The following is a 16803-nucleotide window of genomic DNA, read 5'->3' as shown; positions in this document are numbered from 1 at the left end:
ATACAAGTTCACAAGTGGTTGATCCCATGCTTCTGTATTCAGCTTCTGCAGTAGACCGTAAAATCGTAGTCTGCTTTTTAGTTTTCCAAGATATCAGGCTCCCTCCTAAGAAAATGCAGTAACCTGTGAGAGATTTCCTGGTTTCCTTGCAAGTAGCCCAATCCGCATCACAATATGCTTCCAAGTTGAAGTTGTTATTAGAATTGAAATGCAGCCCTCTGTGTAATGTCCCTTTCAGATACTTGATTAAGTGCAAGGCTGCTTCCCAATGATCTTGACATGGAGACTGCATAAATTGGCTTAGTTGTTGGGTGGCATGATAGATATCCGGCCTTGTAAAGCCAAGATACAACAGCCTACTTAACAACCTTCTATACGGTTCAGGATTGCTAAGTTGTTGTCCTGAAGCAGCCTTGAGTTGTAGGCCAGTTGGTAAGGGGGTGTTGGTAGCTTTACACTGTGTGAGTCCAGCATCTGTTACGATGTCCCTCACATATTTACTTTGGGTGACAATCATCCCTTCATTGGACCTGCCAATTTCTAATCCAAGAAAAAATCTGGCTTCTCCCAGATTCTTTATAGTAAACAGATTATGCAATTTAATCTTAAACTCAGCTATGGTATGTTCACAAGGACCTGCAATTAATACATCATCAACATAAACAAGAAGACAAAAGAAGCCAGCATCAGTATGGATAGTAAACAAGCAATGATCTGCCTTTGATTGTGTGAATCCTATCCTTTCCAACTGTTTTGTAAATTCCAGGTTTCATTGCCTAGAAGCTTGTTTGAGGCCATAAAGGGACCTTTTTAATTTGCAAACTTGTCCAATAGGAACATCATAGCCATCAGGAGGTTTCATATAGATTTCTTCTTAAATAAAACCATGTAAAAAGGCATTATTAATGTCCAATTGATGTAAAAACCATTGTTGCTTACAAATAACAGCAAGAAAAGTTCTGATAGCCACAGCCTTTGCAACGGGTGAAAAGTTATCATTATAATCAATTCCTTCAATTTGGTTATATCCCTTTGCAACAAGTCTACCCTTACACCTATCCAAACTACCATCAGGTTTTAGTTTTAATTTGTATATCCATTTACTGCCTATAGCCTTTTTACCTTTACGAAGTTCAGTGATGTCCCAAGTGGCATTGTCTTCTAAGGCTTTGATCTCAGATTTCATAGCTTCTACCCATTCCTTCCTCTTCACAGCCTCAGTATAGTTTCTAAGTTCACTAGGCAAATTGACAACAACACTCATACATTTATCCATGTTTTGAAGTGTGACAGCAAGAATATCATTGTTTTCCTTTTCACAGGTACAGACATAGTCTTGCAGTTTGGTAGGTCTGCTAATATGCCTTTTTGATCTTCTTAGATACACATTTTCAGAAATTTGTTCAGGTTCATGTGGATCAGTATTAGAAGTGTGTTCCTCCACAGTTTTAATATTGGGGTGTAAATAAGTGTCTTCATCATCTTGATCCTCTATAATGCTAGTGTTGGGTTGATTGTAAGTCTGATTATCAGAAGAGTTAATGGGATCACTACATTCATTGACATAAGGAAAAATGTTTTCTTTAAAAATAACATCTCTAGAAGTGAAGATAATCTTCTTATCAATGTCATAAACTCTATAACCCTTTTGATTATTAGCATAGCCTAGGAAGATGCATTTAGTAGCTCTAACATCAAATTTAGATTTATGAGGCAAAGTGTTAGTGGCAAAACAAAGACAACCAAAAACTTTAAAAAAAGAATAATTCACAGGTTTTCTCATCAAGACCTCATAAGGTGTTTTCCATTTAAGAATAGGCGTGGGCACTCTGTTTATGATGTATGTAGATGTAAGAATAACTTCAGACTAGAACATTTTAGGTAAATTAGCTTGAAATATAAGAGATCTTGCAACTTCTAATAGGTGCTTGTGTTTTCTTTCTACAATGCCATTTTGTTGTGGGGTATATGTGCATGTAGTTTGATGGATTATGCCTTTTTGTCTAAAGAAATTCTGGCATTGTTCACTTAAAAATTCCAGACCATTATCAGTTCTTATCCTTTTAATCTTCTTATCAAATTGAGTCCAAATCATTTTATGAAAGTCCTTTAATAAGCCAAAGGTTTGTGACTTTTGTTGCATTAAAAAGGTCCAAGTACATCTACTATGATCATCAACAATGGTTAATATGTACATACAATTTGAAAGGGAATACTCATTGTAAGGTCCCCACAAGTCTACATGTATAAGATCAAAAACTGAGGAGGAATAAGAGTTGCTAACAGTGAAGGGTAGTCTATGCTGTTTAGCTTGAGGATATATCTCACAATTAGAATATCTATCCGCATCCTTTTGAATTAAAATAGTATTGATCAATACATCATGGGAAAGATGTCCTAACCTTCTATGCCATATCTCAGGTTCTATTTTAGAGGCTATAAAACCAGAATTCCTGTAATCTGAGATCACATCTTCTATGAAGCTTTTGTCAAAAGATTCTATCTTGATGATATACAAATTTTCTACCAGGCAGGCTATCCCAATGATCTGTTTAGTCTTGTGGTCCTGCATGATAAAGTGGGATTCAGAAAATTTAAATCTCACAGGGGAACAACTGCAAAGTGTACTAACAGACAATAAATTGAACTTAAGATCAGGTACATGCAGAGTGTTCTCCAACAGTATTTTTCCAGTAAGTTTAACATTCCCAGAGTTCTTGATTAGATGCTTACTACCATCTGCTAGGTGTATATAGGTGTTTTGAGCATGTGGTTTAACATAGTCAAACAGGGAATGGTTATTACACATGTGGGAAGTTGCCCCACTATCAACAATCCAGCAATCAGTATTTCTCATGCTTAATAGGTTGTGTTCAAGATTCTTACAAGAAAATTCATGATACCAGCTAATCTGTTGTTAATCCCCTGGTTGGTCTTCTTTTGTTCCTGAAATGGTTTGTACCATTCAGGATATCCAATGGTATCGAAGCAGCCCTCCTTCTGATGTCCAGTCTTTCCACAATGCTTGCAGATCAAAGACTTCTTGTCCACCGGGTTCCTTCTTTTCTGAAAATTTCTGGGATTATCTTGTTTCCTGAAAGTTTGCATAGCCATGTTGGGAGTTGTTTGTAATTGCCCGAAATTGACTTCCCTCTGTTTCTCTACGTTGAGCACCATAGAATAGGCTCTGTTGATATCAGGTCTTGGATCCATCACCAAGATTTGGGCTCTCCACACTGTCATATGCCTCATTCAATCCCATGAGAAATTGAATGAGTTGGTCGTTTTCTTTGATCTTTGCAGATTCAGCTGTGGCTCCACAGGTGCAATTTCCACATGTGCAGCTGGGTGTGGGGGTAATGCAAGTTAGTTCATCCCATAACTTTGTAAGTTTGGCGAGGTATGCAGACAGAGGTAGTGTTCCTTGAACTGTAGTGCCTAACTCTTTCTTGATCTGGTATTCCATTGGCCCATTACTTTGGCCGTATCTGTTTTCCAATTGCTTCCATAGTTCTCTCGATGTATTTGAGTACATAAAGCAATCTGCTAATTCCCTTTTCATGGAATTCAGGATCCATGAAGTGACCATTGAGTCCGTTCTTATCCATTGTTCAAATTCTCTGGCGTTCTTCTCTGGTTTTTTATACTCTCCGTTGATGAAGGAGAGTTTCATTTTCGCCATTAATCCCAGCTTCACGAAGCGACTCCATGAAAGGAAGTTCGTCCCATCAAATAATGTGGTGACCAGGCTTATTCCCGGATTGTCTCCCGGTTGCAGCCTTAAGATATCGGGGTCTTCAACCATTCTTTGAGACGGTGTGTTTCTTGATTCTTTTAAGATCTAATTGCCGACGTTTTCTTGAGCAGAAGGGATATCAAAGACCATCAATTGATGGCTCTGATATCATGTAGAAATTCGCACAGCGGAAACATTGCAAGAAAATGCACAGATTTTGGAGAGTTTGAAGGAAGAAATCATAAGTAGTAGCTTCTGTGTAAAATTGAACAATGAATCCAACGTACTCTCTGAAGAAGAAGACCTCTTCTTCTTTTATAAACGTTATTGGCAGCAACTAACTAAAACTAACAAGAAGTCACACTAACTACTAATAAAAGCGCTAAACAACTAATAATAAAAGGAACACGCTAAAAGAAGAAAATACAACTTAAAAGAGACGTGTTCTAAGATAAAAAACGTAAGCCGGAAATGCGAGTGTGCTAGTCCCTTTCTTCCTCTTGTTACTCTGTTTTCAGTTCAGCAGCAGCTGCATCAAACCAGCTGCAGATCAAGCATTTCAACAAAATATAACACTAATATTGAATAAATCACACAAAATTTTATATTTATAGAATATTATAATAGCACAAATTAGGTACTCAAAAAGCCCACCAACCATACTCATAAGAAACAACAATTAGAGGCTTTAACTGTTACAAAAGCAAAAAATTTCCTCTTTTTCAAGTTGTTCTATTTAATCAAAAAAAAAGTAAAATAAAATAAAGAGAAAAACGTAGGCAACTACCTCCTTCTATTTTAACAGCAAAAAAAAACAAAAACAAACAAACAAAGAGGCATAAACTTGGATATTGTTAAAAACAAATGCATGAATTTTAAAAAAAATAGAAGAAGATACAGAGCTGTTGAACAGTCATTTACTTCTCGCTCCACCAACAATTACCCAATTAAGAATACCCATATAAATTTTTACTCTCATAACACAATGATAGAATCTTTTAGTTATAATCACTTGCAAAACCTTCTCAAGACCAACTCAAAATGCTTATATGCAAATTTTAAAAAGAAAGGATGGGGGTAGTTGTTGTGAGAAGGATGACAAAAAGCACCTGAACGTGGTGGTGGTTAGCCTCGATGGCAGTGACAAGTGAACATGGAGATATGTTGCAGGTTACAACAAAACTCTAAAGTCCGTCAGTGCCAACAATGGAGCAACTACTAGGAAATGCAGTGAAAAGACTACGACCTACTAAAATTTAGGATAGAATATCAATGAGGAGAGATCAATCGAGTAAATTTATGAAATACAACAGTTGTTAAACCTATGATTAAAGGAATAGGTTGAAAAAAACTCGAATGGGTACTTTAAAATTCTCTCAAGACTTATAGAGATTTAAAATACAGTTCAAAATTATAGACATATGTTAATCTATATACCCATGAAAATAGATCTTTTGAACCAAAAGATGGACGAGATTATAAAGATCCTCCCAAATCACACATATCATACAGATTTGAAAGCAAAAGTCACAGATCTGAAGCGAATAAAAAGGAATACCCCTGAGACATTTATATCCTATCAAAAGCATATTAGGGAAGCCTTTTAACCAATACTCTTCCACATCAGAAGGAAATGGCGTTAGAGATTTCAAAGCCGAAGATATAGGAAGATCTAATGTTTAAGTACGCAAATTAATAAAATAATGAAAATATTAAGGGTAGATCTATCAGATCTGCAGGACTTAGATGAATCATTTTCTCAACTTGGGATTATGGATTTGGTCAACATATAAACCAATGAAATTGCTTTAGCTCTACCACCACCATAGAGAAGTACATGTTCAAATGATCCTCCACAAGATCATGCAATAAGGGAATGTGCATATTTCCATACCAATGTCACCCCATCATTCGTGTGAACTAGATTAAGAGAGAATCTAGGACGAAATTTATGGAGAATGCCTGAAAATACACCACTGGCAAGGAGCATGCTCCATCCCTTGCATACATATGGCACTGTACTTAACTTAGATATCATCAACTTTTGAAATATCAAGAAGTTCGATGAATGGGTTGCAGCTATGAAGATAATAGCAACCATACTAGAACTCAATAGGAAAAACTTCATATAATTATTGGAGTTAATATTTATAGGTTCTATGAAAGTCAGCTGGGATAATACCCTAGAAGACAACAAAGCAAGCATCCTCATTGGATAGACCAAAAGTGTGGTCGCAGAAAGGCTCGGGAGGCTGACTAAAATACATTTCATTAAACACAAATATTTCGACAGGAAAAGAACCGAGAATACTAGAGAGCATTCACAAGCTCTCTTTGGTCTTGAATCAAGAAACATTAGTGTCATAAATGAACATATCTATTAGTTCCATAAATATCGCTTCCAAAGTAGAGTTGTAACCGAGGTAGTTGCCCCTATGTTATTAGCCAAGATCTGTAGTTCATAAAGAAAAATATTGATCCAAACATATAAAGTGCCCAAAGGACAATTGGATACAGTAGTAAGAAAAGTATATATCATCAAAAATAAATTGAAGGATTGGTATTATCAAGCATCCCTCCAAAAGAATAAGAAGAGACTAAGAGGTAAGATGAAAAAAACACCTCTTTATTGAATAATAATAGCTATCCAACCATTATAGGATAATCAAGCGAACAAAGGAAGAGGAAGAAAAAGAATAGTGACTCCTACTCTAGGAGTTCTAAAGAATCCTCTTTCCCAAAAAATTATAATGGTCTGAAATAAGGCCAAATTATACAAATCTGCGCATAAAATAGGACTAATGAGGGTATCATCTCAAGGATTTAGGCCAACAAACACTAGATCTATCAAAAAAATCCTACAATATGAACTTGCATATGAGCCCACACTAGAGCCAATGAAAGTTTTAAGAATTGTAACTATGGATGTGTGGAGCAAGAGGTCATATATCACCAGATTGCCAGCAAAAATTTCATGAATTACAGAAGTTTGAAGTCACAGAAGACATCCTTGATGAATTTACTATAGCGATTGGTACCCATGTACCAATTTGAGGATCTTCCCTAAAATAAATGCATCTACTAGGAGGAAATACAGAGTGATTGAGATGGATTTTTAATCGAATCAAAATAATTACAATAAAGGCGATAGGTTTCAAACCTCTAAAAGCCTGTCAGGATTCTTTTCAAAAATAACAGTGTCAAACAAAATTATGAAAAAAAATCATGCATCGAGACTTTAATCTCAACACATATTATAGATTTAGAATTGAGGAATCGATAGAGTCCTCAACCAAATAGGGCTAAACCAAAGAAAACATCACATAATTTACATAGTAAGTTTAGGTGAGTTTGCTATTCTTATGGAACTTACCCATAATGTGATAAAAATTCTTCTTATTCCTAAAAAAGAAATTTGTGAATAATTAAGTAAGCTTGGAGAAGAAGTAGTTGTTACTATATAATGTATCCATATACGAATTATTGAAGTAGTAATAAAAGAAATTTCAGATGAAGGAAATAGACCATATTCTATAACATATAGAATAGTTTATGTCCTTCACGATACTATTCTAATTTATGCCTTCTGAAAAGTATATTGAGATTCCAAGAATTCCAAGGAATTTGTTAAGGTAATGACACCAGATCCTATTAGGATACCTAGAATAGGTGGTGTTAACACCGAATAAAAGATTACTCAATTTTAAGAGTTAGATCTAAAATTGAGTTTAATAGCAAGATATCTTTTTCGAAAATAGGATCATCGGTAATAGATGTCCTGTAGACTGAAACCAAATCAAAGTTGCATTTGACATCATTGATAAAGAAAATTATTTTTGTTGTGATGACTTATATTACAACAACTTTTTGTAGGTAAATATGAAGGCATGCTAGTATTGGAAGTGAAAGTTTGTAATTAGGACTTGGACCCCAACAAGAAAAATTATTTTTCACCAAAAGTTCTTTGAAAAATGAATATTGTGTTTATAAAGTTAAAATTAATAAGTATAAGATGCTCTTTTATTCTAAAAGAATTGTAAGAACTAAAATATCACAATAAAAGTAGTACAATCACTAAAAAAACTAGAGAAAATTATTGATTAAGAAAAATAAATTAAATTACAATTTCAATATTTCACTAATTATACATATTTATAGTGATACGACATTTTTTTTTTTTTGTTAAAATAATAATTTCATGATTCTCATAGTGAATATTATTATGCAAAAGTTTTTACTAACAAGATTTAGTGACAAAAAGTTGTGTATAAACTTTGTTATTAAAAACAATAAGTGAGACAAATAGATATATATATATACACAGTAAAAAAATAAAAGATTAGTGACAAAAAAATTAAGTGATAATTTTAATATTATCACTAATTATATGTATCTGGTGACAAGAATATTTATTATGTCACAATAATGAATTTTATGATTTTAATAATACCTATTATTTTTAAAAATTATTATTAGCAAGAATAATTAATAAAAAAACATGCACAAAATTATCACAAAATCAGTTAATGACATATGTATAGTGAAGACCTAGTGAAAACAAATAATAGTTGCAACTATAGATGTGTCACTAATTATATTTAGTGACAACTTTATAGACATTTTTTGTTACTAATATTATTATTTTTTTTTTGTAGTGATGTATAGTGATGAGTTGGTTATGGCAAATAATTATTTTCACTGTAGATGTGCTGCTATTAATTGTATTTGGCGACAAGTATACTAATAATTATATTCGACAACATTAAAATTATTCTTATTTAATATATATATATACACTTTAATTTACAATAATTTTAAATTGATATGTTGTCACTAATATTATATTATAATTATTGCAGTGTACTGGGAATAAATAAACATAAGAAAAATTAAAATAAGGGACGACATTGAAAAAATAAATTATGAACCTTGGAAGAAAATGAAAACCCTATAACTGGTCAAACTCTCACAATATTTAAGTTTTATTGAATTCTCCCTAACTGCTCAATAAATTAAACCCTAATATATTAATTATATGCAGTCTTTAATTTCAAATTAAAGAATTTTTAATTCAAAAAATAAAAAGAGAGAAAATGCAAATATGGTCAAAAGTGATTATTATTAGTAGTAGTATTTGACAATGTGCCAATATCTGCTCTCGAGACTCAAAAATGATTTTCCACACATTTGTCACCAAGCTGTGGGTATCAATTTCTGTGTCGCATTCAGAAAACAACAATGTTCTCGTGCTTATCCTTTACGTTTTTAATTGAAAAATATATATATATATATATATATTACCACCCATGTTTTAAATAACAACTTCAGGGCTATTATTATCATTATTATTAAGGAGCCATGGCCTGAAGTCATGGATGATCTAAATAATGTCTATTGAATTTAAATCAAATCATGTAGGCGGAAGACGAGGTATAGCGATATAGTATACAAAAGATCGCCATAAAATCCGATTATATAGGCAGAATATAAATCCGGTGGCATGTAAGCAAAAGCGATAATAAAAGAATATTGTAAATTATGACAGATATAAAGAAAGTTGGATAGATCAAGAAAGAGCTATCTCCGGAATTTTTTACTTTTTTGTTAAACTAGTAGGTATGAATTGAGTTTGAAAAGCCAAAGAAATAAAACGCCATTCATCGACAAAATCGGGTAGTAATGGCAACACAGACCTTATCCATACCCATAATTTTAGTACAATGACCCAAAGGATCACTCTCTTTCCTTTTTATCCAATTTCATCTTATATTTATCAGCAATTTAAAAATTTTTTTTTTTTGCCTTGAAGACTTAAAGAAACTTAAATAAGAAAACTTAAAAAATTAAAGTGTTCAACAATATATAAATAACTTTTTATTATTAAGAAAGAAAGATTGTGAAAATACTTCTACTTTAGCTATTATTATTATTATTATTATTATTATTATTATTATTATTATTATTATTATTATTATTTTCTTTTTAAATTTCATTCTTTGTTGTTATAATATTTCCCAAGTACCCTAAAATATTAAACTTTATGTATTATTTTTTTAAATATTGGACTACTAAACATTGATAATCTTATTGATATTTAATGCAATTATATATAGAAATAATTTGACTCAAATTTTAAATAATTTGAGCCGAATAATGAAGTATAATTACAATCATACCTACTAACCACATATTCCTAATAAGTCCGCTTTCATAAGAATTTTCTGTTTGAATCAAATGTGAAAAATATTCAACTACATATATAAATCCAGCCATATTGGTATTAAAACCTAAACTTCTTAATAATTTTCCTTCTAAATTTTGTTTCATATTCTATTTATTTATCATATGCATATCATATGTATAAAAAATTATGCCATTTTTTAAACTCAGTACACGCGATTTATACATACATATATATATATACATAGTAAATCAAATAAAATATGTAACAAATTTTAAATAAAAAAAAAAATCAAACCATGCACATGGATATTTTTTTTTTTTTTTACAAAATGAGATTCATTACGTTATTTAACATATATTTAAATTCAACATACATTTAAATTCGACGACTGAATCACTATGTCAATAATTGAAACAAACAAGCACATTTTTTTTTGGATTGAATGTAATTCATCACATCATTCAAATACATTTAAATTCAACGATTGATTCCCTACACAATAATTCAAATCAACAAGTAGGTTCTAGTAAGACAAAAAAAAAAAAAAACTATTATAAAAATAAAAACCCATATTTGTAAAACTTAAATTTAAATTTTTTTAATTATAACGCCTCAACTTTATCAATCAAGCAAGCCACACCAATGTCTTAAATCCAGCCCGGCCCGAACAATCGGATTGTACGAACCGCCACCCAGCCCACATGCAAAATGGGTTGGTTGAAATAAGAAATCCGAAAGAGCCAAAAAATCGCTTTTTTAGTGCAAACCGTTTGATCTAATGGTTTAACCGGTGAACCATGCAATCCAGTACTTGGTTGATTGAACCAATCGGGTCAACAATCAAGTGTAAATACATGATAAAAATTTTAATTTTTCTTCTAAAATGTGTATTATTTTTGGTACGTACCCTAATTTTATGTTATTTCTGAAAGGATAGTAGATTATTTCTAAAAATGTGCATTATTTATGTTAAATTGGGATAAATTCTGTTAAGTTTAACTAATTTATGTTATTTCTAAATATAAAATTCTGATTTCTCTTCTCAATTCAATTTTGCTATTTCTGTTAGATTATTTCTGATATATCTAATTTTCTGTCATATTTGAAAATATATAATATCATTTTCTTGTATTTGATCTTTATAAGTTTATTTTTAAATTTATTTTATTATATTGTATATCTTATTGAACTATATTAATATCAAAGAAAAACAATACTTTTTGTTGAAAAAAATCATTAAGTATATTAATATTATTCATAACTCATTTAATTTTTCAATTCGATAAACGGGTGTGGATTTCAAAACACTGAGCCACACAAAAAGCATAAGTGTGGAGTTATAAATAGAGTAATAAAAAGGGAACAAAGAGTGGTACCATAATTTGTCTGTACGTGGACTAAAGTTAAACGTATATAAAAATAAAATAGTTGAGAGAGAGAGAGAGAGAGAGAGAGAGGCCCGTGATTTTGCGTGGGAGTAGCAGAACGTAGCTTCTTTTCAGACAAACGCCACGTTGCCCAATCACCCAAACCAAACCTCTCAATTCTAATCCCATACATGTGGACCACCGTAAGCTCCTCAGACCCCCTCTATCCATCTACGTTCAATTTCAAAACTCAGTCCCCTCTCTCTCTCTCTCTATATATATATATATATTCAATCGTATATTTCATGTACATGTACAAAGAAGAACGTATATAAGCATTCTTTTGTACGGTTGTAGGTTCGAATTTACAAAATAATTAAAGTATTAAATTCCGTTCGAAAAACTTTTAGATTTTGAATACGTACGTATTCTCCAAAAAAGATAAATAATATCACAAAAATCTCGATTAAAACTTTTCAATGTTTATATTGGTGAGTTCGTAAAGGATACAACATGAGATTGTAAGAATAGTCAGCATAGCAAAAATCATACTTGAGATATAAAGGGTTGGTATTTATAACTGTGTCTAAACTACATAATTATACGTGGATTCTTGATACAAGAATGATCATATGGTCATCATGAGTCTGTACATGCCTGACTTTAACTTGACTTGAGACTCGACATATAGGACCCGAATAGTAGTGACACGAAATTATGATACTAAACAACAACTTATTTAATTTGTTTTATTCTAAAGTATTTGAGTATAGTACTATCACATTATGTATATATGCTTTGTCGTATGTGGTTTGATGTATTACACATAGATTTTTAATGATTTGAAAAATTACATCTATTATCTCTAAGGTTTGTTTTCTTTTAATATATAAGTCTATCCTTCAGTCAAAATTCATTGAATTTGTTGATATTAACAAAAAATTGATATTTATCCTTTATTGACTTATTGCAAATAAAACAAATTATTTATGACTAAACTACCTTTATAACAACGAAAATATACCTTTTCAAATGCACCAATGTATGACAATGTATAAGGGTTAATTTGATCGTAAAAAAAATTAGTTGACACGGAATAAATTTGTAATAAGTCAATCAATGATAAATATAATTTTTTATCGTGAATTTTTTACTAGACGAATTTTATCAAATATCAGGAAGTTATGTAATTTTTTAAATAATAAAAAAATATTTGTAATTATGATAAATTTTAGAGGATGTCGTCGTAATTTATTCAAAAAATAAATAAAAAATAAAAAGAGAAAAAGAAGAGAAGAGTTGGGGAGCCGAGACTGCGGCGAGCGGACATGTCGGCTAGAAAAAATTGAGAGAGTGTGCGCGTGGAAATTGATTTGTCGGCGGGAGATTTGTACTTATCCAAGAAACATGGCGGCGGAGTCCAGTCAGCCGCCATCGCTCGAGCCGCCGATCCCCCAACCCGACCACCTCAATTTCACATAGCCATTTCCCTTTTCCAATGAAGATACATTGGTTTTGTATGTATCATTCACGTAAGAGTTTGTGTGAGAAGACAATAGAATTGAATAGGAAATGTTTGTATGATTTGCTCGCCGCATTCCCAAACGGCTCATGAGAGAACATCCATTTTCACATTGTTGTCCCAATCAATTTTATTCCAATTAAATTAATTGAATCGTAAATATATTATACTTGTCATATTATTGGATATTTTTTAAATTTGTACACCAATCATAATTTATTATATTTTCATATAATCGATTCCCATTTGAGCAAATCCGACTCGAATTAGAATTTTCTCTTCACTATGTTACTAGTTAGCTTTGCTCGGAATTGTTTTCAAACTGTTGTCCCCGCACCACCGTGTCAGAAATATGATATTTTGTTATGACTGACTATCGTAATTATATACGATTAAAATTGTCACTCTCCATATTTAAAAGATTAAACTTGTTATTTTTTCATAATAATTACTGGTTGTTTTAACGAATAAGACTAAAACTTAGCCAAATTAAAAAATACAATGCATGCTTTAGTCATAATAAAAACCACTGTAAGTATTTCGGTAATAGCTAAAATAATGATACATTCTGATTAATTTATCGTTGAAATTTAAGTTTTTATATTAATTTATTTGACCGTAATTCATATATAATATTAATTTATTATGGCTCTTAATTAACGGTCGTGATTTATAGTGTATGGAATATATAAAGACAAACAAACACCAACACACATAAATATTAGATGTATGAAGCCATTTCAAACCCCACCTCCATATAAATACTCCGCATCACCTCAAGAAACAAGCGTTTTCCAGCGCGAGTTGTTGCTACCTTAGACACTACTCTCAGCGCTCCTCTCTCCTATTTCCATCATCTAACCCTAACCCGTATATTCTCCCTCCAAAACCCGGAAACCCAGGAGAGGAATCCGAAGCCCGGAGAAAAATTGAACACGGCCGGCCGCAGGATTCATGGAAGGTTCTTGCTGTACGTCGTCGTCGTCCAGCACCGATCAGAACCCGAAGAGAAAGCCGAGGCAGCACACACAGGACAAACCCTATAGAGGGATACGGATGAGGAAGTGGGGCAAGTGGGTCGCTGAGATCAGGGAGCCCAACAAGCGCTCCAGAATCTGGCTCGGTTCCTACTCCTCCCCCGTCGCCGCGGCGCGTGCCTACGACACCGCCGTCTTCTACCTCCGCGGCCCTTCCGCCCGCCTTAACTTCCCCGAGTGCATAGTCCACGACCCCCAGCAGCACGACCTGTCCGCCGCCGCCATCCGGAAGAAGGCCACCGAGGTCGGTGCTATGGTCGACGCCCTGCAGGCCGCAGCCCACCCCCGAGGAAACTCGGGTCGGGTCGCCCATGAAAAACCCGATTTGAACGAGTACCCGAGTCCAGAAACTTCGGAGGACAACTGAGAGGAATTACCTGGTTACGGTCTACGGCTGTCTGTCACTCTTTTAGAAGGTTAAGGTTTCTTTTTTTTTTTTTTGAAAAAAAAAAACTTTATTTTTGTGGAGTTAATTGTAATTTCAGCTGAGATGTATAAAAGTGTACATCTGGAGGAGGAGAATTAACGCCTTTCTCTGTTAATTAGAAAAAAAAACACAAAATTATACAAATATCCTTGTTAAATTATTGGCCGGGAGTACTGCTCTGCAAACACCATATAATAATCCAATTTTCATAATTTCTTATATTTTGTTTTCCAAAAAATTGTCCTAATTTTAATTTTGGGCTATTTTTCCACTGTTTCATTGGACTTTTGATGGAAGATTAAAATTGAAATGAAAATGGAAATTGAAATTCGGGGTCGCGCTCATCCACAGTACAGAGTTGATAAGAAGAAGATAAGGTAGGGAGAGTTGGGCAGCCAAACAGGGCATTACTTTTGCACCATAAATAAATACAATAAATAAATAGAGAGGTATATTAAAAAAAAAAGGAAATAAATAAAGAGTAGTGGTCCAGAGTGTTGATTTCACTAGTGGGTGGTGAGTGGTGAAATTATTATTCATGATCATGGGCAGGTGGGCGGTGACTATAATTTTATTATTATTATTATTATTTTACTTATGGTGTATATTATTATATGTTAAAAAATACGTACCCGAAATTGAACGTGTCACTTGTTTGATTTATGTGGTAAGGAAAGGCAAAAGTTAGATTGCATGAATAGTTGTCATGCACTTAGTCAGGACTATAAAAAAGTTAAATTAAATTTCAGATTTGAGTTTGAACTCAAGCTCATAGTCCTTGATTTGGCTCGAATCGATGAGCGTGAATTTTTCGGGCTCGAGTTCGAAATGGAGTATTTAGGTTCAAGTTTGTTTGAAAAAAATCCAAGTTTAGATTGAGTTGGCTTGTAAAATTCAGTAGCTGACTTGACTTAACTTGCGCTCTTGTTCGGCTGAGTGTGTTTGTGTAAATTTATAAGTTTGTCAAAATATCTTGTAAGATATTTAAAGTGTTCAATATTTATTTTTTTATTTTAAAAAAAAACGAGCTTACGAGATCCAAATTTTCTAAGAAAAAGTAAGAAGTTATCAACTTGTTTTCAAATTTTTTTAAAAAAATTGATATATCTTGCGACTCTATCTGTACTCGCATTGCGCAAGTTTCTGTCTGCTCTAACTTCTATACCATAGGAAGGAGTCACACGATTTTGTCCTATTAAGGCGTCTAGTAAGTAAGGGAGAGGAGGCTTTGAAGGGCATATTAACCACTAAAACTCTTCGTCTGCAGCCAAACTGGCAAGTTTGTCTACATCAAAATTAGTTCAATTTTTTGTTCAAATTAAATTTGAATTTTCCATTAATAACAAATTATAAGATTCATAATTTATTTTATTTAGATATTTTTATAATTCATAGCCAAACACCCTCTAAAGTTGGATGATAAAATTATGATATACACTAAGATCACAAGTATACTTGAGCATGTCTAGTGTGAAAGGTGGGAGAGAAACAGAAAGGTGTAGTTATAATAAAGTACTATAAAGAACTATTGTTGCAGATTTAGTCAAAATGTACAACATTAATTTGAGTTATCTAATCTTATAATGTTGTCTCATAATAAAACACCATCTGTCTGTTTCAGTTACGCCCTTAATACCATCCACCTATTTGAGCTGTCAGTATGGAGAAAAAAAATTAGATAATTGAAGTATTAGTCGATTTTGAATCATATCACGTCACTACAATACAAAATTTTACGATTATTGTTGGAGGGGGAAAAATTATTATACATGACAAACTTTGTAGTATAACTATTAAATTATTACCAAATTTTTGTTGCGAGTTTTTTTTTTTGGGAAAAAGTAAGTTTCATAGATGAAAAAATCGGCATAGTACAACAGTGCTCATAAGCTATGCTTTCCTTCGACAGGTCAAGAGATACGCCACAATCAATAAAGTGCACTAGTACTAACAGAGCTAGGAAGATTTATGCTCAGAATTCGTAGTCTAACATCCTCTATTATTAAGTTAGCTAACGTGACCGGTGTCCTTGCAGTGTGTTCGAACCTCCTTAAATTGCGTTCCCTCCAGATGTGGTAGACGCAGGATCCAAGTAATGTACGGAAAGCCATATTATTTTTTTTGTTGCGAGTTTTACTCGTAGATGATATGGGTGTAGGGAAATATTCACTACGAATAAAAGTAATAGAAAATATCATCTTTTTTTTTTTTAATAAAAATTTAACTTTTGTCGCGACTGCAGTTTCATGGGGAGAAAAACGGAAGACAAAATCACTGCCTCTTGCTATGAAAATCCAAATGTAATAATAGACGACGAGTTTAACTATCTTGTCTTAGTTTTCTTCTACAGGGTGTATGTAAAAACTTATACTTTTTTTCAAAAGTGTTTAAGTTTAGGAAAATCAGATAAGTGATTAAAATGTAAAAATTGAGACTGTTTGGAAGTAATAGTTATATGTAGAAAAAAATTAATGTGAAAGTGTTTTGTAAAATGTTGGTGTGTATTAAAATATCTATGAAATTACCTAAT

General features: G+C 32.6%; 2 protein-coding genes across 2 annotated transcripts; one reads left to right on the top strand and one right to left on the bottom strand.

Annotated features, from left to right (window-relative positions):
• Positions 1-3196: 3196 nt before the first annotated feature.
• LOC110011579 (uncharacterized) lies at positions 3197-3805 on the bottom strand. Its single transcript, XM_020691934.1, has one exon. It carries the CDS (start codon positions 3803-3805, stop codon positions 3197-3199), a length of 609 nt encoding a protein of 202 aa, XP_020547593.1.
• A 9741-nt stretch (positions 3806-13546) lies between these two features.
• LOC105155543 (ethylene-responsive transcription factor ERF011) lies at positions 13547-14417 on the top strand. The gene has a single exon (XM_011071437.3). It carries the CDS (start codon positions 13764-13766, stop codon positions 14211-14213), a length of 450 nt encoding a protein of 149 aa, XP_011069739.1. The 5' UTR covers positions 13547-13763; the 3' UTR covers positions 14214-14417.
• Positions 14418-16803: the final 2386 nt, after the last annotated feature.

The sequence above is a fragment of the Sesamum indicum genome, linkage group LG2 (assembly GCF_026168435.1).
Source record: "Sesamum indicum cultivar Baizhima isolate 11 linkage group LG2, ASM2616843v1, whole genome shotgun sequence".
Taxonomy (NCBI): domain Eukaryota; kingdom Viridiplantae; phylum Streptophyta; class Magnoliopsida; order Lamiales; family Pedaliaceae; genus Sesamum; species Sesamum indicum.
This window is presented reverse-complemented; position numbering and strand designations above follow the sequence as displayed.